The sequence below is a fragment of the Coccinella septempunctata genome, chromosome 3 (genome assembly GCF_907165205.1).
Source record: "Coccinella septempunctata chromosome 3, icCocSept1.1, whole genome shotgun sequence".
In the NCBI taxonomy this organism is placed as follows: Eukaryota; Metazoa; Arthropoda; class Insecta; order Coleoptera; family Coccinellidae; genus Coccinella; species Coccinella septempunctata.
This window is the reverse complement of record NC_058191.1, coordinates 36,949,781-36,976,937: the sequence shown is the minus strand read 5'-3', so window position 1 is coordinate 36,976,937 and position 27,157 is coordinate 36,949,781. Positions and strand designations below refer to the sequence as shown.

Here is a 27,157-nt window from a genome sequence, read left to right as displayed (position 1 = left end):
CGTGATGCCGAATTGATACGGTTGTGTATTTCCGTGTATAGTTTAGCCCTAGTATTTATGAAGCTTCCCAAGTGTTTGTACTAGTGGATTAAGTTACCAAAGTACCAAGGCAGTAGAACATTATCGGCATTCTGCCGAACCCCTCTACTAAGTTTATATTCTACAAAATGAATGTCATATAAGGATGCTGAATGATAAATTGGAAGTAAGGGGATTCAAATCAAGCAGGCAGTACAAAATGTTCTGATCGTACAGACTGCTGTGTCAGTTGCCGAGGATACAAGTATCGTAATTACAAGGGAGGGATTCGAAAGAAAGGCGTCTACTTTCAGAAGAATGGAGAGGACTGCTGATGTCAAGTCCTTTCATTCATAAACCAACGTTTGCTGATCAATGTAAGCCTTCTTAAGGTTCTATAATAAGAGGTTATTGAATATATTATAATAGTTGGTAATGGTGGTAATCTATTTTCAGCTCAACGAATATTGGATGTGTAACATTTCTGATACAGCCAGCATATCGGTTATTCGTCAGCAGGCAGTAAAATGTAAACATCCAGATATGCAGGGTTCTTTCACTCGTACAAATATTTCAACAGTAGATTCTAGAGGTCAAAAGAAAAACTTTCCTTCTTCACCATTTTTTTTCGAATCGGCTGGATTTGAAAGATACAGGCTGTTGAAAAATCATAAAAAAAATTATTTTCAGTTCTATCTCACAAACGATTCTATCGAATGAAATGAATTTTGGAACCATAAATATATCAAAAATTCAGAAAACCCCATTCTTGAAACTAAGTTAGATGCTATATAATGAATATTTGCACGTTTGGCGAAATGAAAGTGTTCTTCATATTTTCTCGCATAATGCTCCGTTTTCGAGTAATCTGTTAAAAAATTAAGAACTATCTGTGACATTTGAAGAGTTGGATACTCTGGTTGAATACACTTCTGTTTAAAAAATCCACAGATGTGTAGTGACACAGATTTAGCTAGTTATTCTGAAGGTAATTTTGTTTTTCCAGTGGTGGTACAGCTCATTATGAAAACTTAAAATGAATATATCTTTTTATCAGTGCCGAATAGGAAGAAATGGTATAAACAATTGTTTCTTTTAACCCCAAGGATCTAGTGTTAAAATATTTGTTCTAATCAAAGACTCACCAAGTATAAATGTCGTGCACTAGACTACATAAATTCAACATGTAGATTCTACATATTTATGAAGAATATGTAGATTCCTTGTGATCACTGTTGTAATTACCATACAACGGATGATGATTGATAGATAGAGAGCTAAACTTTTGCTATAATTCGGGAAAATTCTTCGGCTTTGATCGATTCATCAATTGCATCTCAATTAATATCAGACTTAGAAAAAAAAAAGTTTTTTCGAAACATATACGCTCTCCTCCCAGACCTGACGCTCAAAGTGGTGAGACTTTTTTCCCAATAACATATGTACCACATTAGTTTGCAGTTGGAAGGAAATTTTCGCTTTGGATGTTGGGTTTTTGCCTAACTGCACCGTACTAATATTTACGTAAATCTCAATCGAAAATATTCTGAAAAAATGGAAGCTCTCAACGTAAAAACAACACCTGCAATATGCTGTTGTTTTCCACCCTTCCACTCCCTTCTCCGGGACTCAATTTCCACAGGATGGCCTAACCATTTCCGAGAATTCATTGCATAGAAAAAATCCCTCTTCACCAACGTACAGCGCATTGTATTCTTCGATAGTGGAGAGCCGCGTCCGAAAGAATTAGGCCGAAACTATTTCCGCGAGATGAGCATCAGGACAGGCCCTCGCTTTCGCCAGACCTGGGGCCCTTTTCATCCTAATCCGTCAGGGACTCGCAGAAACGTATTCATTATTCATGTGGCGTAGCGCGGGAGCGATCACTAATGTAGATATCAAAAGTTCCCCGTTCCCGTAGCTCGAAGATTTAAAAGTAAAGAGTAGGGAGAGAGTGAGTTAATCCAATTATTCATTTCGGCAGTGGAAGATATCGGATTGAATACGTCTGAGTCTGTTCCGTCGGCCGCATTTCAAGTTTGCTTGTATGTTGGCGCGGAAGAGCTTCTTGAATTTTCAACGAACGAACACCTGTTCGATTTTATTTGCTGTGTAGATTTCGAAAGGATATGGAGGGCCTTTAGAGGCGGGCGCCTCTTTCTGAATAAATGAAACTTTGATGGCGCGCTGATTCCGTCTGAGACGGCTTTTTAAGGGTGTACTATACAGTGACGGCTCGTGCCCATAAGGTGTGGGTCGGCCAGACCCAGGATATACAGGGGAATATCCTGAAATAAAATTAATATCTATTTTTTCAACCAATAACTGAAAATGAAAACGCGGAATACCACCATAATCTCTGTTTTTGTAAAATTAAATATTGCTACTACTCCAATTATTCAACAATTAAAGAAATTTAGAATCCACTCAGATTATCAAAATAGAAGAAGAAAACTGATAAACACTTGCACCCCTTTCTCTTATTCTACGACACTGACCTAATGCCATTCATAATATGGAAACAGCGATGCGGATGCGTTTCTTATATCCCCACTCCAAGGCTCGGCCGGCCGATCTACGCGTATTCAAGAAGCTTCGAAATCACCGTACCCTTATAAATTCAATAGGAATTACGAATTTTTATGATCAAAAAATCACTAAACCACTCTTATACGGTCAGAATACCCTTTTTGAAAAATTAACTATTCACTTAATAATAAAAAAAATCTAACTATAATTAGGGATATATTATATTTTCATTGACTAAACTACTCTTAAAAGGTGCTAATACGATCTTTTCTAAAATAGACATAATATTTAATGATTAACTATTCATTTGATAATATAATATCTTAGAATAGACAATGAGGGAATCTAGAAATATGACAACTAAACGCCCAAACCATAGCAAGGTAGGCCCAACTCGTGCTGGCCGACCGTGTATGTATCTAGCAGCGACGTAATACGATGTTCAACTTGGTGATAACTGCGTGCGACGTAGGTGCTGTATAGTACCATAACTTGAAGCGTTTCGCTAGGCTACTACGGCTGGCCGACCTAGCGTGTAGCGTGTTTATCGTAAGGAAAGAGAAATTCGAAATAAACTACTCAGGGCGACAGGGGGTCACGTTGATCGAAATAAGTCGTCGTACGTATTACTAGGGAATTAATCGAGAATTTAATATCGAAATTAATCATTTGGAATAAGTTTTGAAGAATAAAATAATTATAATTATTTTCCATTTCTCGATTATTTTTGGGTCGGCCCGGCCGACCCTGCATACCCGGACGAGCCGTCATTGGTACTATATACAGAGTGGTTCAGATCGTAACCAAGAAATTTTAACCGCGTATTCTACATCAAAAATAAGCCCTATTTTGTGATATGAACATATGTCGAGAAATGTTTCCTCTCCGAGATATGGGGTGTTAAAATTATAGAAAAAAAAAATATCTTTTATTAATAACTTTCACACTGCTTCAAATATTTTTATGAAATTTGAGACGTAGGTTTTGAGCGTTAAGAGGCACTTTTTGCATAATATCATTTCTTTTCTATTCTAACAGAGTGGCGTCCGTACTGCAGCGAGACTGAATATTTTCAAATAAAAAAATTACACGCCACTGGTTTTTCCGACAATAAGAATTATTATTTAAATCCTTATTTAATTTGGAGCAAATTCGGTCTCTTGACTTTTTGCTGTACGAGGCACCGTTTCCGGTTAAAAAAATAAAACACATTCTCATGCATGAAGAAATCGTTCACAAAAATAGTCTTATTATTAATAGGCTTGTTCGTAGAGTGGTTCACAACGGTTGTGAACTGTACAGAGCACGCGCAAATGGTTTTTCGCTACCTTAAAATGGAATTGCGCTTGCTCTGTACAGTTCACAACCGTTGCAAACTTGCAATTCTTCTTTGAAAAAAAAAACAATAGCAGAGTTCAAGTGTGAACTGCATCAAAGAAAAGGTTTGTTCGTAAAGTGGTTTGCAACGGTTGTGAACTGTACAGAGCAAGCGCAATTCATTTTTAGGGAAGCGAAAAACCATTTGCGCTTGCTCTGTACAGTTCACAACCGTTGTGAACCACTCTACGAACAAGCCTATTAATAATAAGACTATTTTTGTGAACGATTTCTTCATGCGGTTGTGAACTGTACAGAGCAAGCGCAATTCCTTTTTAGGGAAGCGAAAAACCATTTGCGCTTGCTCTGTACAGTTCACAACCGTTGCAAACCACTCTACGAACAAGCCTATTATGTACCTACCATATCAAATTTTGGCGATTTCTTCATGCATGATAATGTGTTTTATTTTTTTAACCGGAAACGGTGCCTCGTACAGCAAAAAGTCGAGAAACCGAATTTGCTCCAAATCAAATAAGGATTTAAACAGTGATTTTTATTGTCGGAAAAACCAGTGGCGTATCATTTTTTTTATCTGAAAATATTCATTCTCGCTGCAGTACGGCCGCAACTGGTAGAATAGAAAAGGAATGATATTATGCAAAAAGTGCTCCTTGACGCTCAAAACCTATGTCTCAAATTTCATAAAAATATTTTGAGCAGTGTGAAAGTTATTAATAAAACACTTTTTTTTTTCTGTAATTTTAACATCTCGTATCTCGAAGAGGAAACATTTCTCGACATATGTTTATATGACAAACTAGGGCTTATTTTTGATGTAGAATACGCGGTTAAAATTTCTTGGTTACGATCTGGGCCACCCTGTATTTCAAATTAGGTTATACATTGTTTCGCATCAAAAAGAGCGCAATTCAAAATATTTGCTTATCGATCTGTTCGAGCTTATTGACAACAACAGACCCGTTTATGATTTACAGAATATATTTCAAAGACTCGAGAGTCTTGCGCTGTATTTTTTTATTATGGAAATATATCACAAACTAGGTGAAAAAACGCATTCGAAGAATGTAGTATAATTTGTACGTAATGGCGTAATGGGGATGAATAACATAGCGTACACAACAAGAAGCAAGAACAATATGAAAAATGAAGGTCGTATGTACGGAAATTTATTGGACGCAATTATGTTTTGCATAAAATTTTCATACTTATGAGTCATGAAATATGTCTGCTTAGCTGTTTCATACTGCACACGAGGATTTTCAGAAATAAATCTTTAGGGGCATGTTCCGTTCATTAGGAATAATTACAGGTCAACCTGCATAAGAGAAATTTCTAACGTGGAATACAAAAAATTATCCCTCCGACATAAGAGTCGTAAATCTAGGTGGAGGCAAGAATTTGAACAAAATTCTAACGAATAATGGAGTTCTAGAAGTATAGTAATTTAATGGAATTTCATTCCTCTGGTATCAACGCATATATTTCACTTTTCAGTTTTTCAAATAACTTTATCAGGTGTATTGATTCTGGTTGAATGTCACCGTTTTGTTTTTTATTATTTTCTCTATAAAATATCCAAGTGGACAGCCTTAAAAAATAATGAATTGTAGTTCGAGTAAACAGTTAATCTAAATTACAAAGAAAATTTTAGTCAACGTTACATGGGGATTACAGTTTTCTCTCATCTACTCATTTTACAGAGAAAGAAACATTGTGTAAGATGTGAAACGCAACATGACCTAAGACATTACCAGTTACCAAAATATATATTATATTCCTTTCTCTTTCACAATAAAAAACATGAAACACTCAAAATATTTCCCAGATGAAGCTTTCAAAACGTTATTTCGGACTTTCGAAGCCACGTATGAGTTTTCAACACTCTCAACAATATCGATGATATGAGTTTTTTGGAAAGCCCCTGACTACACTTCACTGCTTCACCCATTTTTTTCTGGAATGGAATCATGATATTCAGTGCTGTGGATAAGCCCCGCCGAATGAATGAAAGTGTGCAGATGGGTATATCTATACTAAAATCATTCGACGCTTTATATTTTTCCAACGTGGAGTGGAATTTCATGTTTCACAAGGTTGCATTTCGAACTTTCCAGCCGCCGTTTTTAGTGGATCAGCAGTTTCCATAACTTTCCGAAAACTCCGACAAACTCCGGAACTTTCCAGGAACTGCCAAATTCAATACGAAATGCTTACGATCGTCGCTTCCACAATTTTCCGAACCCATAAAACTGTAATTACCGTTGGTGATTATGCTTGGTGTATTTGTTCATTCTGAGAACGGCGTCGTTTTAGGTTCGTATAGCGTACTCCGGCGATATTCTACCTGTCGGCGAATCTACAATTTTTCTGTTTAACTTTGGCTTTTCTGCTGAAGAGTATTCGGCAATGGTTTAATATTGAAAATGGATATGTCTTGCAGAGGGAAAATAGGAGGTGATACTTTAGAAAAGAAATACATCTTTTGAGAAGTCCTCTCCGTTTTAATTCATTTATTTATGTAAAACTCTGAATACAGACAGGAAAACACCAAGAAAATTACTCACAAATAGAAAAAAAAGATATAAATTCTTGGAAGAAAAGGCAGGCAAGGTAATGCATACTATTCACATCACTTCTCTGTCTGACACATATATGGCAACTTTGTCCACAGACCAACGTAATTTCTTGGTTAGTATGGACTTTCAAATAGTTACTCGCCATCATTTCATGGCATTTTTACAGTTAGTTCAGACGCTGCAGTCGATTTAGTGACCCCAGTTTTGTCTTAAGACAAGGTGTAGAGAGTAATTTATGTGTTTTTTCAAGCAGTGCTTCTTGATGTACAAAAATAATGCTGCAGACGAAAGGTGGCTTACCAGCCTTTCGAAATATGGGGGGATCCTAGGCTCAGTGTGCATTTATCACCTCATTTTGAAAAGCCTAACCAAACTGACTTGAGCCCATCCAACTCAAAAAAGAATTAGAAATATCTGACAGGCCCTAGTTTTCTGAATCAATCAAGGAATGCAAATTTTTACTCATATGATCTTCGAGTATTGTCTCCAGTTGTGTATGCCTAACTTGTTTTCCTATACTCCTTCCTTGTCTGCGTGCGTGAGCGGCATTCCTATTAGCTCATAATCGATGATATGCTGGATCTACAGAGCTCACCATTCAGCCCTGACTAGGAAAGCTCCCATAAGGAGATTTCATGGACTTACGAGGATGTATTGATATCTAGTTAGCATAGACCAGTTCCATGCATAAAAGAAATATTGCGGTACCATAGCAACGAACAATAATTCATTAGAAGTCTCAGTGTGAAGTTCGAGGTGAAAAAAAGTGAACCAGAGCTACTCAATGAATTAAAAGAAAGAAGATGTCCACCGAAATTGCGAAAATCGAAAAATTGGAGTATCGAGCCATCATCAAGTATTTGTATTTAAAAGAGTCAAGAGGTGAGCAGATTTACGAAGATATGCTTGAAACCCTTGGTGATCAATGTCCTTCGTATGCGACCGTGAAAAATTGGACTGCAAGCTTCAAAAGAGGTGAATTTCCTATTGAAGATGATAACCGATCGGGAAGGCCAGTTTCTGTGTCAGTCCCCGAAAATATCGATGAAGTTCATGACATGATTTTATCAGACCTTCGAATTGGGCTAAAACGGGTATCTGTAGCACTGAATATTTCATACGAACACGGTCATCATATAGTTCACGTCAATTTGGACATGATAAAAGTTGCTTCAAAATGGATCTGCAAATGTTTGAATGTCGACCAAAAGCGTGCAAGGGTAGAAGCATCGCGTGCGATCTGTGCTCGATTTGAAAACGATGTATACTTCTCATACTCACTTGTTACTTGTTACCATGGATGAGACTTGGGTAAATTTTTACGATCCAGAATTCAAGCAACAATCGATGGAATGCGACAGACTAGTTCTCCAAGACCTAAGCGTGCAAGGGTAGAAGTATCGCGTTCGATCTGTGCTCGATTTGAAACCATTTATTTATTTATTAACAGTAAAGAGTCGAGGTAAAAACCTATAAATGACTCAGCATATAACAATAAAAAATGAACACAAAATTCTCAATAATCAACCGAAACAGCAAAACAATCAATAAAGTATGTCACTAAACTAAATCAGTTATCAGATCTAACCGATTCTTAAACACGTTGACACTGGGAGAGTTCACTACTTCATTTGGTAATTCTTTCCAACCTTGGAAAACTCGGTTCGTAAGAAAATGCTGTCTTGGAGTCGTCCGGAAATTTTCCTTGCGGAGTTTAAAGTTATGTCCTCTGAGGTTGTTAACATTGAGTGAATATAGCTCGGACAAATCAAGACCAAGACCCTCGTGCAAAGCCCTGTAAGTGAAGGTAAGATCACCTCTATTCCTGCGGTCGGTAAATCTTGGTAAATTCATGATCTTTAAGCGGTCATCATAGGTGGGTCTTATAAGTCCATATGGTATACGGGTGGCCCAGCGCTGAACCGACTCCAACAACTCAACATCACCTTTGAGATTGGGACACCAGGCAGGACCGGCAAACTCAAGAATAGGACGGACATAGATGTTATATATGTTGCTGCACACTCTGGGGTCGCAATAGCGAAATTATCTCATGTCGACTTCTTGAACCGAATTGTTTCTATGGATGAGACTTGGGTACATTTCTATGATCCAGGAACAAAGCAACTATGGATGGAATGGCGACACTATGGGTCTCCAAGACCTTAGAAGTTTCATGTCCAATAATCTGCTGAAAATGTTCTTGCTTCAGTTTTTTGGGATTTCCATGGCGTAATCATAATTGATTTTTTGGATAACGGTAGAACAATAACTGGAGATTACTATTCGGCATTACTGATCACTCTAGGGGAAAATATCGAAGTGAAAAGACGCGGAAAGCTATCCAAGGGTGTTTTGTTTTTCCAGGACAACGCTCCTGCATACAAATCTCATGTTGCCATGCGAAGAATTCGTGATTTAGGGTTTGAATTACTAGAACACCAGATTTGGCTCTATCCGATCATCATCTCTTTTCATAACTTAAAAAAAGTTTAAAAGGTCGTAAATTTCCTTTGATCGAGGAGGTATTAAAAGCTGTAGAGGTCTGGTTTGCAGAGCAAGAAGAAACATTTTTTTGAAAGGTCCAGAGACGTTGCATGTTCTCTGTAATAAATGCATCCAATCAACAGGAGAATATGTTGAGTAATACAATATTTTGACATTGAAATTCTGTTTGGTTCTATAGTAGGCTAAGAATTTTTCAATATATCTTCATGTTATTTCCTTCAATGAAAGCATGGATATATCTGATTCAGTAGAAAATTTACTGCCATGTCGAATCTGTTATCTTATCCCCAAAACTCGTGCGTTAACACAAACACACATTTCTCTCAATTTTTTCAACGTCCGAGCTGTATTCGAAAAAATGCGTCCAGCATTGAAAAGGACAGTTTGATGAATCGACGACTTCATGAAAACGAATCGATTCCTGCCCGCCACGCAACCTGTAGATTATTCATGAACGTTGCCTACGTATCGCAAAAAGGTGTTTATGTGACACAAACATGAACCGCGTTGAAATTTTGTGGCGTGAGTCCGCACTTGGTGAAATAGAAATTATTACTCCGGGAATTCCTGGCGGATATTAACTCATTATATCGGATTCCATGAAAAATCGATGATTGGGAAGTGTGAGCATGAATAACTCACCCGAAATATGTTTATTCATTGAAATTTCGGCACGAATGTGAGAGCATTATATAGGGTGATTCGCAATGATAACTTATTAGACGTTTATGGAGAACTGAAAATTTGCTTGTTGGGGTTTTCGATAATGAACTTTTTACCTGAAATATTTTCAGACTTCTGCTATTTAGTGTTCTACCAAAAACAACCCAATACTTTCTCATTTCTAATAGCACCCATTCGATAGTTGATTTGACTGAGTAGTTTGTGAGTTATTGGGATTCTTATGAGAAAAATGGCGGGAACAGTTAGAAGGTCACACTTTTTCGAATGATTCTGCTTCTTTCATCGATATACCCAGATAAAATATCCTAAAAATTCCTCTATTCCTTTGTTGCAGCTTATGGAAACCTTGGAAGTATATTGAGCAGCCAAGGAAGGATATCTGAAGCGGAAACAGCGTTCAGAAAAGCTTTGGAGTACAGGCCAAACATGGCAGATGTTCACTATAACCTGTAAGTGTTCATATTTAGATATTGTTTCAAATCTTTCTATACAATACAGAAAATATCTACTGAGAATAATTTTACGAGATACCTACTGCCCTTACTGGTGTAGTTGTGGGTTTTCATTATAACGAAAGATCCCATATCCTAATTTTGTGATGACAATTCCTTCCATACATACGTAGAGCTTCGAATTAAAAAATGGCAAGTAGAAATATCTAGGGTTTTATATAGATATAAAATTGAATTCAAATTTTCATGTTAATGAAACAGTCTACAGAGTTAAACTTCAAGCTAAAGCCACTTTCAAGGAATGTGTGAATAAGAGTTGCTCTGAAATATCTCCAGTAGTTTTGTATCATGGGGATCAGACGAAGAAGCATTGGCTAATATTCATGCTTCATATTCATATATTCATGGCAATATTCATGTTGCCTTAATAAACAAACAAAACAAAAAGACGTGCAGTATCAAGGACTATTAGAGTCATTCGGGGCAACTGTGCGCACTTTTGCCTTTCAAGCCATACCCTGTTTCAAATGTTGAAGCTAGGAAAATTAAAACATATTCATAAGATAGAGAATTTTCTAATTTATAAAAAAACATCAAAAAGCCAACAAACAAAAACGTTTTCTTTCCGCAAAAAGAAATTTAATGGTGAAAGTCGAAGTGCGTTCACATGTCCCGTATTGCGGGTAAGTGTGCGCACTCTCACGGGGTAAGTGAACGCAGTGCTTAGTGAACCACACAATCAAAACAAATTACAAAATAATGTCATCAAAATGTTACAATATTAATGAAATACTGTTTATTGTCAATACAGAAACGCCTTTTTATAAGCACTGCATTATTGTTCGTGCCACAATTCCTGGTGAACACAACACTTGATACATTCCCCTGATGGTGGCTTTTCATATTTTTCCGAACAAATAAGACAATATTGATCGAGTCTTAACCAAGAAAATCAACAATGTCATAATTTATTCCTCACTGAACTAATGCCCATAAAATGAACCTATGCGCACACTTACCCGCGCACACTTTCCCCAGTAAGCCAAAATTTGAATTTACGTTCTTATAGAGTTGAACAGCTAAGAGAACCTAAAATTTTTTATTATATATTTAGATTAATATGCCCATGATCGAATAAAGTATTGTTTATCACTGTCGGACTCGGAACTTGGACCTGGCAGAATTTGCAGAGATGCTGAAAATTAACAAGAAAACTAGTGAATTTGATTGATTGCAAATAAAAAGTTAACGAAACGTCGCACGGCGCACTCCTATGAAAAACTAATCTGGGGATTCTGCGCCCTTGCTTCACCCAAATGAACCCCTCTTTCATACATTGCATAGTCGAGATATACGCACTGCGCACACTTACCAACTGCGCTCAGTTACCCCGAATGACTCTATGCCAGCAAATCCAGTCAGTTTTAATCCTCTAATTGAAAGCTGGATTCTTGAGGGCAAAAGAAACACTTGTTTCCCCATGCCATTTTTTCCGATTCGGCCCTGATAAAAAGATTTAGCCATTTTAAGTTTTTATAATGAGCTGTGGCACCCTAGGAAAAACAAAATTACCTTCAGAGAACTAAAACTAGCTGAATCTGTGGCACTACACATCTGTGGAACTTTAAAACAAAGTTGTATTCAGCTGAAGAACTCAATTTTTCAAATTTCACACAGATATCTAGTTTTCAATTTTTGATCATCAAATTTCTCGAAAACAAGAAAATATAAAGAATTCATTCAGTTAACAAAACCGTCAAATATATATTAGATAGCGTACAACTTAGTTCCCAGAGTTTTTAGAATTTTTGGTATTTTTATGGTACCTGATAGTCATAATTAGACAACTTGAAAATGCGGGTGATTTCTTGTGTTCGGAAAAGATCGTTTCGTTTCTAGTTTACGATTTGGCAACAGCGCCTACTAGAAAATAAAAAGAACAATGGTTTGTTTATAAAATAACAGCTGCTGCTGTACAGCCATCATGAGGCGAATACTCACTGGTGAGCCTCAACAGCAACCGGCCATGAAAATCGCATAAATTTGTACGACCTTCCTCATTCGTCACAGACTTCATAGACAGCCATCTTTGTCTATCTCATCAAGATAGTGTATTTGTTGTCCTTTATTATCAACGCATATTTCGGTCGATGTTGCCAACTCGTGCAATAGAAACGAAACCCTATAAATTTTGAATACCCATTTTTTATTTTTCATTATTAAGTACTTAAAAAAAGTTTTTTGGGAAACGGTGGAAATGGTTATTGCAAAATGTGACGTTTCAAAGATATTTCATAAAAAATACATCATTTTCGTCAGAAGGAGTATTCCTCCTTCCAACAGAAAACGTTTATTCAGTACTTCCACCCAATACGATCCCACACATAGAAAACCTTTTCTGGCGATTCGTAATTGCAATATTATAACTGGACGAAGAACAATCCGAACCGATGCCCTAATGGGCATAATTAAAAATGTATTACCACGACCTGGGCCCCCCTACCCCTCACCGTTGTTTCGTTAGGGGTTAACCGACTATACGTGATTTTAATTTGGATGTCCCTATTGTGTCGGCTGTTCGTGCGAGCTTTCCGATTGTTCTCGATTTGAATTTCATGCTAAGTTCAGAGAAATTCGTCCATTTAATATCCCCATGAATTATGGAGGTGCGATTCAGGCTCGACTAGTCTATTCATTATCGCTGGAATTCTACCTTTCCGTTTGGTAAACCCTGAATGTTCAATTAGGGTTTTTCGATAGGGGTGGGTCAATCAGGACAGTCGTTTCTAAGTGATTTTTCCCCGAAATTTCTACTTTTATTGGAGCATATCAGGAAATAATTGTTTCGTCGATACCAATTGTTACTTCCATATAAGACGTCAGAATATGTATGTTGTTTGAATAAGTAGTTATGTATTTGAAGGAAAAGAAGGGAGTATTGCTCTGCCACATTGTGAAGAACGATTTTAAAGCGGAATTTTAAAAAACGTTAACATATCTGTAATTATATTTGTCGAATTTTTGAGACTCTATAAAGAATAATGAAGAACTTACTCAGGAGTATAGGAATTCCAGCATCTTTAGGTTTATGTCATTTGGCTTAAGCTGTACGAGGATGTATTGAAAAAATTCTCAGCCTACTATAGCACCAAACAAAATTTCAATGCCAAAATATCATATTCTCCTCTTAATTGGATACATTCATTATAGCGAACCTGCAACGACTCTAGTCCTTTCAAAAAAATGTTTCTTCTTGCTCTGCAAACCAGACCTCCACAGCTTTCATTACCTCCTCGTTGAAAGAGGATTTACGACCCTTCAAACTTTTTTTCAGTTGAGGAAAGAGATGGTAGTCGGATGGAGCCAAATCTGGTGAATAAGAGAGGTGTTCTACTAATTCAAACCCTTAATCACAAATTCTTTGCATGGCAACATGAGATTTGTGTGCAGGGCCGTTGTCCTGCAAAAACAAAACACCTTTGGATGGCTTTCCGTGTCTTTTCTCTTTGATTTTTTCCCGTAGAGTGGTCAGTAATGTCGAATAGTAATCTCCGGTTATTGTTCTACCCTTATCCAAGAAATCAATCATGCTTACTCCATGGCAATTACAAAAAACCGAAGCAAGAACTTTTCCAGCTGATTTTTGGACAAGAAACTTCTTAGGTCTTGGAGAACCAGAGTGTCGCCATTCCATCGATTGTTGATTTGTTTCTGGATCGTCGAAATGTACGCAAGTCTCATCCATAGTAACCATTCAGTTTAAGAAGTCTACATCGTTTTCAAATGGGGCACAGATCGAACGCGAAGCTTCTACTCTTGCACGCTTTTGGTCAACATTCATACATTTGGGGATCCATTTTGCAGCAGTTTTTTTCATGTCCAAATTGACGTGAAATATATGATGAACGCGTTCGTATGAAATATTCACTGCTTCAGATATCCGTTTTAGCCCAATTCGACGGTCTGATAAAATCATGTCATGAACTGCATCGATTTTTTCGGGGACTGACACAGAAACTGGCCTTCCCGATCGGAAAACATCTTCAATGGAAAAGAAAACCTCTTTTGAAGCTTGCATTCCAAATTTTCACGGTCGCATGAGAAGGACATTTGCATGGAACTGGTCTAGGCTTACTAGATATCAATACATCGTCGTATATGGATAGAAAAATAATCAAAATTTCACTAAAATCTTTTAACATTTAAAAATTTAAGTCGTTTTTCGAGCACCAAACACTAACTGTATACAGAGTAAGATATAGCAACAGATCTATAGGCAAAGAAAGATAGCAACAGATCCATAGGAACGTTCAATATGCTCCAAGTGATGATGATTAAATGTTAGATGGGATGAAGTTTGATATGAAATTAAAGAAGAAAAAAATAGCAGTGTTTTTGACCATCAGTAAGCCGTCTATTGAACTCAAGGGAGATAATAATGTTTCGATGTTACAAATTATCAGCACCTTTTTCAGTTATTCAATTTTTTCACTTTTCATGAAAATGGGAGTATATGGTTATAAAAAAATCTCTCAAGTTTTCTTTTCTAAGAAGGAAGTTCGAAACTTTCCGAACTTGTATGTAATAAATTCCCCAAACCGATAGAAAATCTGACTTTTCGTGTCAGGAAAACCCAGCAATAAAAGGATTTTGCATTTGTCCCCATGATTGATGGCATATCTCACCTTCGCGAAGTATTTTGCCGCAGATAAATTATCGTTAGGACTGTGACATACTGACGTCAGAAATGGTGTTCATAGTTGGCGTGAAAGCATGTAAAAGACATGATATATTGCATGTTTTAGCCAGAAACAGGACCTTGAAATACAATTTATTGTAAAGTTTGCAGGGAGAACATTCAATATGAAACGTTATTTCATACAATTCTTATTATGTTTAATCCAATTTTAACGATGGAAGTTCTGGTTGAAAAATTGCTGGTTGTCACGTAGAACATTGTTGAAGGAAGTCATGTTCCTGCCGTGAAAAACTAGGGTCCTGTCTGCAGATATCTCGAAATGCACGTTACCGGCCATTAGTGGAAAATCATTAGTGTCAACAAAGAATTTCCAAGAAAGAAAGGATTTGTACAGAAAGAATGCTTCCAATGTAGAAAAATCCCTTCCTGGTTTCAAATATGACAAATTAATCGAAAGATCAGAATCATGATAACTATGGGGAGATTCTTGAATCAAATCAAACCATGTCCATTTGAAGAAACAGCAATTTTTCCATCAGAGTCTGAGTATCCAACTAAAAGTCATGTTATTATTATATTCGCATCATTCTCATCTTCTCTGTTTCCATCGATAGCTTCACATTCTTGGAAGTTAATATAATCTTAAGGATGAGAATACGAGCAATATGAATTACAGTAGATATGCGTTAGTTAATAGGTTGGTCATGGTATAATTCGAAATGCTGTCATAAGATCAAACTTTTTGTTTCGGTCCACAAAAAACAATAATGTCTAGTGAAAATTGTGATGGGTATGCAATTGCAATTCGAAATTTGTGATGACGTAGGAATATCAATGAAACATCGCAACCTATATTAGCACCGCTGTTGCACAATCGATGATTTTCGATGAATTTGTTGTACATTTTCATAGGAATTGATCAATTCCGAACGTAAATCGCATTAATGTCTAATGGATTTCGAAAAGTGGGATAATAGGTGAAATAAATTTATCGTTTTTATCGGTGAAACCGGCGTTGTCATGATCTATTGTGCTATTTATTGTCGTAGTGGTGAATAACGATCCGGACAAATGCTGAGGTGTGATGGAATCGCCATTTGGTGGCCATTAAACGTACATTATGAAATCGATGATTTCCCTAATGGTCACTCTGCCATGTCCTGAAAAAAGGGGTAAATGCCACATCAATTTCACAGTGGAAACAACAATAACTGTCCTTTTTTCAATGGATTGTATAATTTCCGTTTCATTCTTTGTAGACGACAGAGCTTGGAAATCTTCTTCGGTTGAAATGAAACGAAAGCCCAATAATTTGTTTTTTATTATTGGAAGTGCAAGATGAACCTACGTCTGAGCATCCTGCAAGCTCAGAACATTTCATCGTTGAAAGATCTAACAGACATATACCTACCTACTTGTACGTTTCAGATACAGATACAGATGTAATATGGCAGGATTCTACCTCACCAAGTACAATTTTCATTCCAGTTTGATATGGGTTCGACAAAGGTAATCACTATAAAGAAAGGATCCCAACTCTGCTCACTATCGCTGAAAGATATATTGCGAAACTTTATCAGTTTCAAAATCCTTTGACGTAAACATCGATTTAAGGTGAACCCCTGAACTAAACGTATATTTCTCACTTTGTTGCAAGGGACATGAATCATTTCAAAAATAGTTCAAATGTTGCATATTATTTGATCTGAATTAATATGAGAAATCCGGAACACCCTTTCGATATAAAATTTCACCTTTTTATCTTGAAAAGCGGAATGATAACAGTAATACAGAATGCACTTTTGGCCTTTGATCATGTACGTTTTTATTCTGTTAAGTTTTATCAATTTCTCACCTTTTGAATGTTATCCACACTTTGTTGATATATATCGTACTAGTTTTAATAGAAACTGCCCGAAAGTTGTGCAGTTATATTTCTAGAACTTATAGTTGTTTCAATTCTAGTTCAATTTTTATAGATTTTCATAAAGTCTCGACTCCAACAATTCAATAATTGATTATCTTAGAGTATTGTTCAAAGGAGATTATCGAAATACTATAATAATTACTGAGTTATTGGAAATTACATGACTACTTCAATATATCGAATACTGAATTCAGAGTCTGCCAAAACGGACTCATTCAATCTATACAAAGTGATTATGTTTTGGCACACTTGGTATGAATTCAGTTTTGGTATTGTTGAATTTGCCTCGAATTATTGTTGCGAACTAGTGAAGCATTGTTTGATTTATCATGACTTTTCAAATAACCAGCCAGAGGAATTTTCCTATAGCTCAGGAAGGTTTCAGACCAACGACAGAAGTTTGTTGGTGACTGTACTTTTTTCTGATGCCCGAGGGACCAGGGAAAACTTAGAAATGGAAGTTGGTTGCCATTATTCTATGAACTGTAACCCTGAACTGCTGGTGTTGATATTTTCATTATAATTTCATTGATTACCTAGTCAACAGCTTGGGGCATTCCAGGGTTCGAGAGCAAGCAACAGTTGAATATGAGACCAATGGTAATGTCATAGACTGATTTCGCCCCAGAAATACTCCACGATAGAGAAATTTATCATCCTAGATATGTGTCACATTTTTGATCGATTTATGAAGACAATAACGACAAAATCTCACCATGTCGATCACGAAATCCTAGGAGAGGCATAAGAGTTTCCAGAATTCAGCCCAGAAAATGATAATAGGTAATATAATTTTCTAGAGGATACTCTCAATCCAGAGGCGAGCTATCAGACAACTCATCATTGCACTGCTGCCATCTCTCCACACTCCAAACTCCTAAATATTGACCGCTCCAGCTCTAAACAACTGGGTTTCTGTACTACAACGCTGGCCTGGTGTACTTGTTATGTTTAAACTAATTTCTCCCTTGAATATTTCGCATTCTGTTCGACTACCGGAGCGGAACACGATTATCAACAATCCCATAAATTTCCGACCATATACGTCAAACGCATTCCTGCACATATCCTGGCTATTTTCTCCTGTGTTCGTTCATCCGTATTCGCTTCCAACACAGCGTCCACACGACCTGCGTCGCCTTAAATGCAAGAACAGAATATTATCCTGCAAATCTATTATCTATATCTATATCCTGCTATCTATTCGGTAGAGGTACGAGGATATATTGAAAAATTCTTAGCCTACTATAGAACCAAACAAAATTTCAATGTCAAAATATTTTATTACTCAACATATTTTCCTCTTAATTGGATAAATTTATTACAGCGAACCTGCAACGTCTCTAGATTCTTCAAAAAAAAAATGTTTCTTCTTGCCCTGTAAACCAGACCTACACAGCTTTTATGACTTCCTCGTTGGAAGAAAATTTTCGACCTTTTGAACTTTTTTTCAGTTGAGGAAAGATATGATAGTCGGATGGAGCCAAATCTGGTGAATAAGGGGGTTGTTCTTGTAATTAAAACCCTAAATTACGAATTTTTTGCATGGCGACATGAGATTTGTGTGAAGGCGCGTTGTCCTGCAAAAACAAAACACCTTTGGATAGCTTTCCGCGTCTTTTCTCTTTAATTTATTCCACGTAGAGTGTTCAGTAATGTCGAATAGTAATCTCCGGTTATTGTTCTACCCTTATCCAGAAAATCAATCATGATTACTCCATGGCAATCCCAAAAAACTGAAGCAAGAACTTTTCCAGCAGATTTTTGGACACGAAATTTCTTAGGTCTTGGAGAACCAGAGTGTCGTCATTCCATCGATAGTTGCTTTGTTTCTGGATCGTAGAAATATACCCAAGTCTCATCCATATCAACAATTCGGTTTAAGAAGTCTACAGCGTTTTCAAATCGAGCACAGATCAACCTTACCTCACGAACGATTTCTAAAACATCTATCGAAACTGTCCATTCAAGCGATAGGTTCATTCTTCATTCCATTGTGGGAGATTAACTGGGAGACACGTAAGAACCAACTGTAGAAATAACAGACCTTTATGTAGAATTGTATCGTTTGATCTGAATTGTGCACGATATTCTGATTATGATAACCGCCTTTATTCGATGTCGATTGCGAGTTAACAGACACACTCTTCAACTCTAATCGATATTGTTCTCTACGCTCGTTGTATCTCCGGTAATTTTCCGAATATGCCTCTACTCCCATTCTCCCTTCTAGGCAAGTTCCGAACGGACCGTCGGCGTATTGTAATGTTACATTGGACACAATCAAATTTAGCGAACGTAACCGCTGAAATCGAATCAGTCAAACGCTGTCACGCGGTATTTTTCCAATTCGAAAGAGCAACGAAATAATGAGTTTGGACGTTGTAGTTCGGGGCGACATGTAACCAATTTATCAGGTATCGATTCGATGTTACATTAGGTTCGGGTCTGAGCTGTGCTACATGACGTCATCAGAATAATTTGCTGGATAGGCTATACAGGGTGAGTACCCATTCTAGAATGTACAAGGTATCCCAAATCGCTTGATTTTGGCTGATTTTGGTACTTCTAGATATTCATTCATTGCTGTATCCCGTTACCGAGAATAAACCTACAAAATGATTGAAAAAAAAAACCGGTATCAAACCAAATTTTCCTTCCTGTAACTGAAGAGACCCAACCGTGACCTGCAGATCCTTCCACACTTCGGGCATGGATAGTCACCAACCAGATCGGGCCGCCGCTGTATTCTTCTCGAGTCTCCATTATAACTGTGCACCATAGACCTCCACTGTGATCTATCTAACTCTAGTTGTTCCCAGTTATGATTGGCATCAACTGATTTCAGGAATTGATGCAGTATATCCTTAAACCGCTTATACAGGCCTCCTGGTTTCCGAGTTCCCTCTGTGAATTCGCCATACAGAGCTATTTTGGGAAGTTTTGCGTCTTGCATCCTCAGAATGTGGCCGCTCCATCTGAGTCGGGCTCTCGTTACTTGAGTCTCAATTGTTGTACAACTCGCGCTGCAAGACTTCTGCATTTGAAACTTTGCGGAATCATCTGATGTGCATTATTTGTCTTAGATGAAGTTGTTGCGTTTGTTCGAGCTGTTTAATATGTCGCCTGTAGGGCGTCCAGCTTTCGTTTCCGTAAAGAAGCGTTGGTAGGACGACTGCTTGATAAACAGCTGTCTTGGTCTTCAGATTGAGGTCGTGATTTTGAAACACTCTGACATTTGGCTTCCAGAATGCGCGTGATGCCGAATTGATACGGTTGTGTATTTCCGTGTCTAGGTTAGCCCTAGTAGTTATGAAGCTTCCCAAATATTTGAACTGCTCGACCTGTTCTAGGGTTTCATTCTCCAGGCTTATATGTGTTTGAAGTTTTTTTGGCGAACCCACCAGGATTTCGCTGTGGCCAAAACAGGACTTCTGTTCTGTCTGAATTCGGTTGGAGCTATTGGCCAGAATTAGCCAGCAAGAGAGGTTTTGCTTGCTACCAGGACAACGCAGGGCCACACACGTCTTAAGTGACTCCTCAAAAGCTCGAGGAGTTTCACCATGCAGTCCAGACCTGGCACCATTTGATTACCATGTTTTTGTTACACTGCAAAACTTGTGAAAATCGATTTCAAGAGTTTTTGGCTAACATGGGCCAAGACTTCCATTACATACCTCGAAATGGCAACAAATTGCCGAACAAAACAGCGCATCTTTGACCTGAATCGCCCAATTCAAAACGTTTCGAGTAAAGTCTTTAAATTCACAAAAACTAATGGATTTCTTTTTCGTCAACCTTGGAATAAAACAATACGGATTGGAATTTTGATTGTAGATACCAGCCTGAAGACAAATTTGAATATAAAAGTTCACATTAAAGTGGTTTCTGAAGGTTCCTAGTGGTTCCCAGAATCAGTGGACAACGCTTGAAAACGACCCAAATAACGATTCCTCCAAACCCTGTATAACTTTTCAACAGTCGGTCCCACAAACCTGGCACAATAATTAACTCGGAACAGACGGACCAAAATCTTCCCATGGACCGCGATCGGCCTCAACAAGCGTAGTTTTCAGCAATTCCGGGGACCGAAAGGTGGGCTGGGGTGACCGCCCTTCCGAAAGCTGATGGAGTATTTACTCGGGGTGATAAGGACGCCAGGCATCCCCGGCCATTCTGTGCCATTAGAGATGCTGCGGCCTCGTTACACACGCTGGTCAGCATCGGTGGATTCAAATTTCCGTATCTGCAAATTGGGGGATGTATTCAATTTGTCCTTCGTTTCTCGCTTGTGCGTGTCAGCGGGTCCTGATTGTCCTCGGTAGGATTCTTCGTGGTCGGTCGATGTCCAGTTCGATCTGGTCGATGTTCTAATTAGATTATCGGAGGCCATTGTTCCTTTGTTTGGGTGGTTCTAATGAAGTTGAGGGGTGTCTCTGCTCTTGTGAGGGCATGTAGACAGGACAGGATTTATTCAGTTGTATATTGTTTGTGTGTGTTCTGACAATAAATATTTCCTAATGAGAATAATGATAATAGCACCTGCCTGCATGCACTTAACGATATCAAAAAGGCATTAATTGGCCTCTCGAATAGGGGAAAGAATTTTTTTTTAACCACACACAAGCTTGTGTTGTTCCATTAAGCCATTACCTTTTTATTGGAGTTTCACCTTGTGGTCTCGACTACTATATCCTAGATATGGAAGTGTGTCAGCAAATTCACACGTTTTGAGATAGCAGGCAAATAATTTGGGCCACTATGTGGATCCTGTTATACAGAGTCGAGCTCACTAAAACCTGTCAGTATTTAGATGAGAATTATCCCTGATGGCCACTGTGGACAGAAACATCACTTCCAATGATTTGGAGCTACTAGAAACGTTACATCCAGAGTTTGCGAGTTGTAAAAGAGGTTAGTCTCCGTCGTAGGCTTTAACAATGAAATACTAGGTGGTCTTGGCTTGACCCAGCCTGAAAATGATTGTTGCTGTGATTGCTGCCAAGCTGATAAGACTCATTAAGGAGTCCATTTGATTCAGCTGAGCACCTCTTCATTGGAATATACAATGGGCCAATGGTGGCTTCCATGAAGCATTTGGTTTTCCCCACTCCTCAAGACAAAGATACAGTAGAATCAGTTCTTCCCAAAAATCAATGTATATGAAAGCCTTGAAGACGAACGAATTTTTTGAGGCCTTTTATTTTTTAGAGTTATTTCAAGCTGAATGACCTAACACTCATAACCTAGAGAGGTATACTTCAAAATTATCATATTGGTTTCAAGGGATACATGGTCTTGCTGACTCTTCTGATCTGTGTACAATTATTGTATCGTACTAAAAGAACAGCCATCAGAATTCTTCAACTCATGCTTTTCAATCCCTGCAGTGAAATATACTTGATGAAAGCAGACGCACTCAGATTGAAGCAAGAAAAGTTACCAAATTTCTTTCTACCTTAATATGGTTCCAATTCTTGTTGAATCAACGTCATAACTTTCATTTTTCCCAACTCATCACTGATTTTAAATATAATCGTGGGGGCAGGAAGACAAGAAAAATCAAACCGCAAATATCTCTTCGACCCTCAAAGACATCTATTATTTTTTCGCGGTATTAAAGATGTCGAACCTGCCGCCCTCAATAAGAGGCTTAGGCTGGTAAATCTGGGGAACAATCTCATCAATTTTTCATTGGAAATATCACCGCAAGGATATGATACGATTAGTTTGCATTTAAGTAGCCGAGATTAAATGATGCTTCAGGAATAGGGGTCTATGCTGGGTATGTAAATTGGTTTCCGGGATCTCACTGATGTAATGAATAAAAGATGGGTATTGGGTGAATGAAGATAGTTATTGGGAGAGCAGAGCTTCCCTGTGAAGGCTTAGCTTTCAATCGTCTGGGATGTAGGTCGAAAAGCGGGTACTTCCTGGAACATATTTGCTCCTCCGTCGGAATAATTATGATGGACTTATCGATCGATTGGTGCATTCTTGGATACATACAAGTAGCTACAAGCGAATCCCACGTTTCGTTTGACCATTCCTCTTGTATTTCTATGCATGTCCTTACAGTCAAGAAGATATAGCGAAGAAGGTGCAGTAGAAGATCGGAAGTACTCGGGTCACTTCTGTATCGCCACAATCCAAGTCACAGTATCGTGCATTGACGTAGCTCATATTAGTTGGGAGCCCAAGAGCAAAATTCGGGATTTACGCGAGCGTGTCAGACTAATATAAGGAAAGATGCCCTGGACCCTGTAGAGTACCTTTACCAAAAATTAAACCTGTATATAGGAAGAATGGGGAATTCTCCTCAATTTGGGTTATCAGCATATGCAAGTTTAAACTGAATAATTTATGAGTTTCTTTCATGAATTTTTCAAATGCACCCCGGAAACTATTCAAAATCATTCTTCGAATAGGAGGTTTCAAAATTTAAATCGCTTCGTTTCGATTTGGCAACAGCGCCTACTAGAAAATAAAAAGAACAATGTGTTGTTTATAAACTAACAGCTGTTGATTTACAGCCATCATAAGGCGCGTACTCACTGGCGAGCTTCAACAGCAACTAGCCATAAAAATCCCATAACATTTTATGACCTTCATAGACAGCCATCTTTGTCTATCTCATCAAGATAGTGTATTTATTGTCCTTTATTATCAACGCCTATTTCAGTGGATGTTGACAACTTGTGCAATAGAAACGAAACGATTCAAATTTTAAATACCCATTTTTACGAAATCGAAATGGTTTTTTCAAAATGTGACGTTTAAAAGATATTTCATAAAAATAATATAATTTTCGTCAGAAAGAGTATTCCCTATTGTATAGGACAGACTGTCAAAATAGTAAGGAAAAACGATCATTGTACATACTAGAGCGTGTCAGATTAATATATCTGTTGTTAATAACATGTTGAGAAGTATATATGTGTTCTCTTGATCTGACAATTTGAGCGTGACGAATATGTGTGGGAGGGCGCCAAACCTGCATAAAAACTTCATGTGTACATTCTCGAGCGTTTTCTTTTTTATTATTTTGAAGGTAATAATATAATGGTATATATAATCTGACAGTTTCAGCAATCCGAAACAAACGTCAAAAAAATCAGTTTTCCTGAATTTTTCACTCTCCTGGGCTTCAAATTGTTTTCGCATTCATTATAAAAGTTGTTAAGCATAACATTTTCTACAAATTTTGTCCGAAGCAATTTTTTTTACGTTCGAACGTTTTCAAGATATATGGCGATGAATGTACATTAGACTGGGTTTCTGCATTGACCTTGACCTTTCGCATGTGTGGCTAAGCTCCTCGCCCTTATCGCTCGATAACTCGAAAACGGTTAAGGGTTTGTAAAATTGCTTCAGACGGAAGTTGTGTGGAATATTATTATCTACAACTTTCGTAATGAATACATAAACGATTAGAGGTACAGGATGGGAGATATTTTGAAAAATTGTAATCTTCAGACGGTCAGATTGGGAAACCCCTCTTGATGCGTATCAGATCAATGGTCTGCAACACCGAGATTAACCATCTCTATGCTCCTTACAAATTAGTGCAATAATTTACACAGTAGCAAATCGACTATTTCAATTTTTCAATCGATTTGTTTTCAGAGACTGGGTGTGAAATTTTAAAAGATGCAGATTTCTCCCAGATTGAATTTCAATCGATACCTGATTTTTTGTTCATTTAACACCTGCGATATATTTCTCCAACGTCGAAATGCAAAACCAGGTGAGCTAATCCAATCTCGGTCAAACCCGACGAAATGAATTGCCCATTCGCTCGGAAACGTTGCCCGAAATCGAACACATTCGAAAGAGGGTGAAAAATTTTTCATTCTTCCGAACCGGAACGTATGCTCATGTGAAAAAATTGTGAGAGATCCTTTTACGTTTCACCGAAGTGTCTGCCTGAAAAATAGTTTCCTTTCCATGGCCGATTTCGAACGACATATAGCAGAAACATAAAAGAAAAGGACTTCATCGAGCGCATCGATGGTCGTAATGGGAAAAAAGCAAAGTGGGTCACGACTAGATATATTATATAGATTCCTGGTATAGACGTTGCTCCAGAGGACTATAACTCATCAAGTACATCAAGGAATGGTGCCGGCATTGCAACAAGCTGGGACGTATAAATCAATATCAGTTCTAATAAAACCCTTCTGGGGCATTAGTCTCATCCTTTCTCGCTCGCTCTTAAGCATAGACAGTGGCGTGCAGGCTTCCAGTCGTCCAATTTCAATTTGAACTCGGGTATTTCATTCAAACTACACTGCACAACAACTGACAGGGATCACTGACCTCTTATCATTTTATTTAAGAAATATTCGCTTCAAAATGTTTATTTTGATCATAGGTTGTTCAGTTGTTATTCCTGTTTTTTTTTCCAGAAAAGAATGAAGAGTTCTAAAAAAACAATTCCCATTGAACATATGAGAAACAAAATTAAATGAAGACGATGAGACAGTTTATGAAATTTTGGGAAAAATTGGTCCCAATATACAGTGTGATAAACAGACGCACTACTAGGGGTAGTGGTACTCGAAACTGAATTGAGTGCGAAAAGTAGTAGGGTGAGTCCGGGAGAATTGCTCAGGTAGGAGACTTGAACTACCTCAAATATTTCAATTCAAATTTCGAGCTACCGGTATCGTGAATAGCTTGCAACATACTCGTAACAAGGCACAACTAGTGACCGCTTCATTTTGGCCGCCATCAGAACAGTTTGGGAATGAGAGAGTTGAGCGTGATGTTGTTGTTAGGAAGTAAGAAATTAAATCATTATTGATTGTTACACTGTCTAAAAAGTTTGGTAGGTGCCTAGTGTTATTTAGTTTTATTGATTTAATTGATTAATATCGTTTTTCAAACGATGAGCCATTTTAATAATAGTTGTAAAAGAAAACATCTGTTGAATAGACTAAAAGGGAGTGCCTGAGGATTGACCTATGCTATGTCAGGAGACATAATCAGTGGTCCAAGTTTCCCGCACTGAGCTAATAGTTTGCTTTAAAAAAAGAAAATTGAATAATAGAAATAATTATATATACGTAGGTTCAAAATAGTAAAAACATTCCGGAAATAATTGAGAGTGACTCTAAAATAAAAAATATGTTTTTCATACGCTGATAAATCTGTTGATGAAAACCTTCACATAGACAATCGTTGGTCATTGGAAATTGTTTTCTTTCAATGTTTTTTCTGATGTTCAACTATGCAATGGGTTAGGGAGACATGAGACAATTTTTGGTTTCTCAAAAAAGAATTGCTGTACTCAAAATGTTCATCTCACCATCTCTCTACTATTATCTATCGTTACCTATTTGGGCATGATATCTTCACGCAAAAAATGAGTTGCTACCATTTACAGATACAACTCAAGTGGCTTCAGAGTGAAAGAGGTTCAACTCCCCCGGATTACCCATAATTGAAGAAATTGACAAAATCAATAAAACACTCTGTATCTTGATTATAAAATCATGTATTTTTTATGAAATATCTTTGAAACGTCACATTTTGAAATAACCATTCAACCGTTTTCAAAAAACAAATATTTTAAGTACTTAAAAACGAAAAACAAAAATGGGTATTCAAAATTCAAAGCGTTTCGTTTCTATTGCACAAGTTGGCAACATCCACTGAGTGAAATATGCGTTGATAATAAAGGACAACCAATACACTATCTTGATGAGATAGACAAAGATGGCTGTCTAGGAAGCCTGCGACGAACGAGGAAGGTCGTAATATTTTATAGGATTTTTATGACTGGTTGCTGTTGAGACTCGCCAGTGAGTATGCGCTTTATGATGGCTGTAAGTCAACAGCTGTTATTTTATAAACAAGCCATTTTTCTTTATATTTTCTAGTAGGCGCTGTTGCCAAATCCTTAACTAGAAACGAAGCTATTTAAATTTTAAAACCTCATATTTGAAGAATAACTTCCGCGGTGCATATGAAAAAGTCATGAATGAAACTCATAATAATTAAGTTTAAACTTGCATAATATGCTGTGATCACCCAAATTGAGGAGAATTACCCATTATTATTAATAGCGGGCAGTGAGGTGAACTGAGATGCAGTCGGTAGTTACAACTTATTTTTCTGGGTGTAATATTGAATCATCGTATTGGAATTTCTTCCGTAAAAGAATCAGATGTGACAATTTGATAATTCGGTTTTATTTAACAAATTAGTCAAATCCTGCACGACTCATTCATCTTCTAGAACTCACTAGAAAACTTGTATCCCCATTCACGAAGTAGCTTGCTATTTTCTCGACTCATCAATTGGTGGCAACGCCCTACACCACAATAATCTAATTAAATATCGCAATTCAAACTGCGTATCCGAGAAAACCACCAATTTCACAAATATCGAAACGATAATTAGTGCAACAAGGAGTTTG

At 37.5% G+C, this 27,157-nt stretch overlaps 1 protein-coding gene across 1 annotated transcript in view; it reads left to right on the top strand.

The window, feature by feature from the left end:
• Positions 1-27,157, top strand: part of LOC123309928 (protein O-mannosyl-transferase TMTC2) — a 188,352-nt gene that overhangs the window by 53,433 nt on the left and 107,762 nt on the right. Inside the window, exon 4 of the mRNA XM_044893237.1 lies at positions 9,991-10,105. Within this exon, the coding sequence (XP_044749172.1) occupies positions 9,991-10,105 (115 nt within the window). The remainder of the gene's footprint in view (positions 1-9,990; positions 10,106-27,157) is intronic.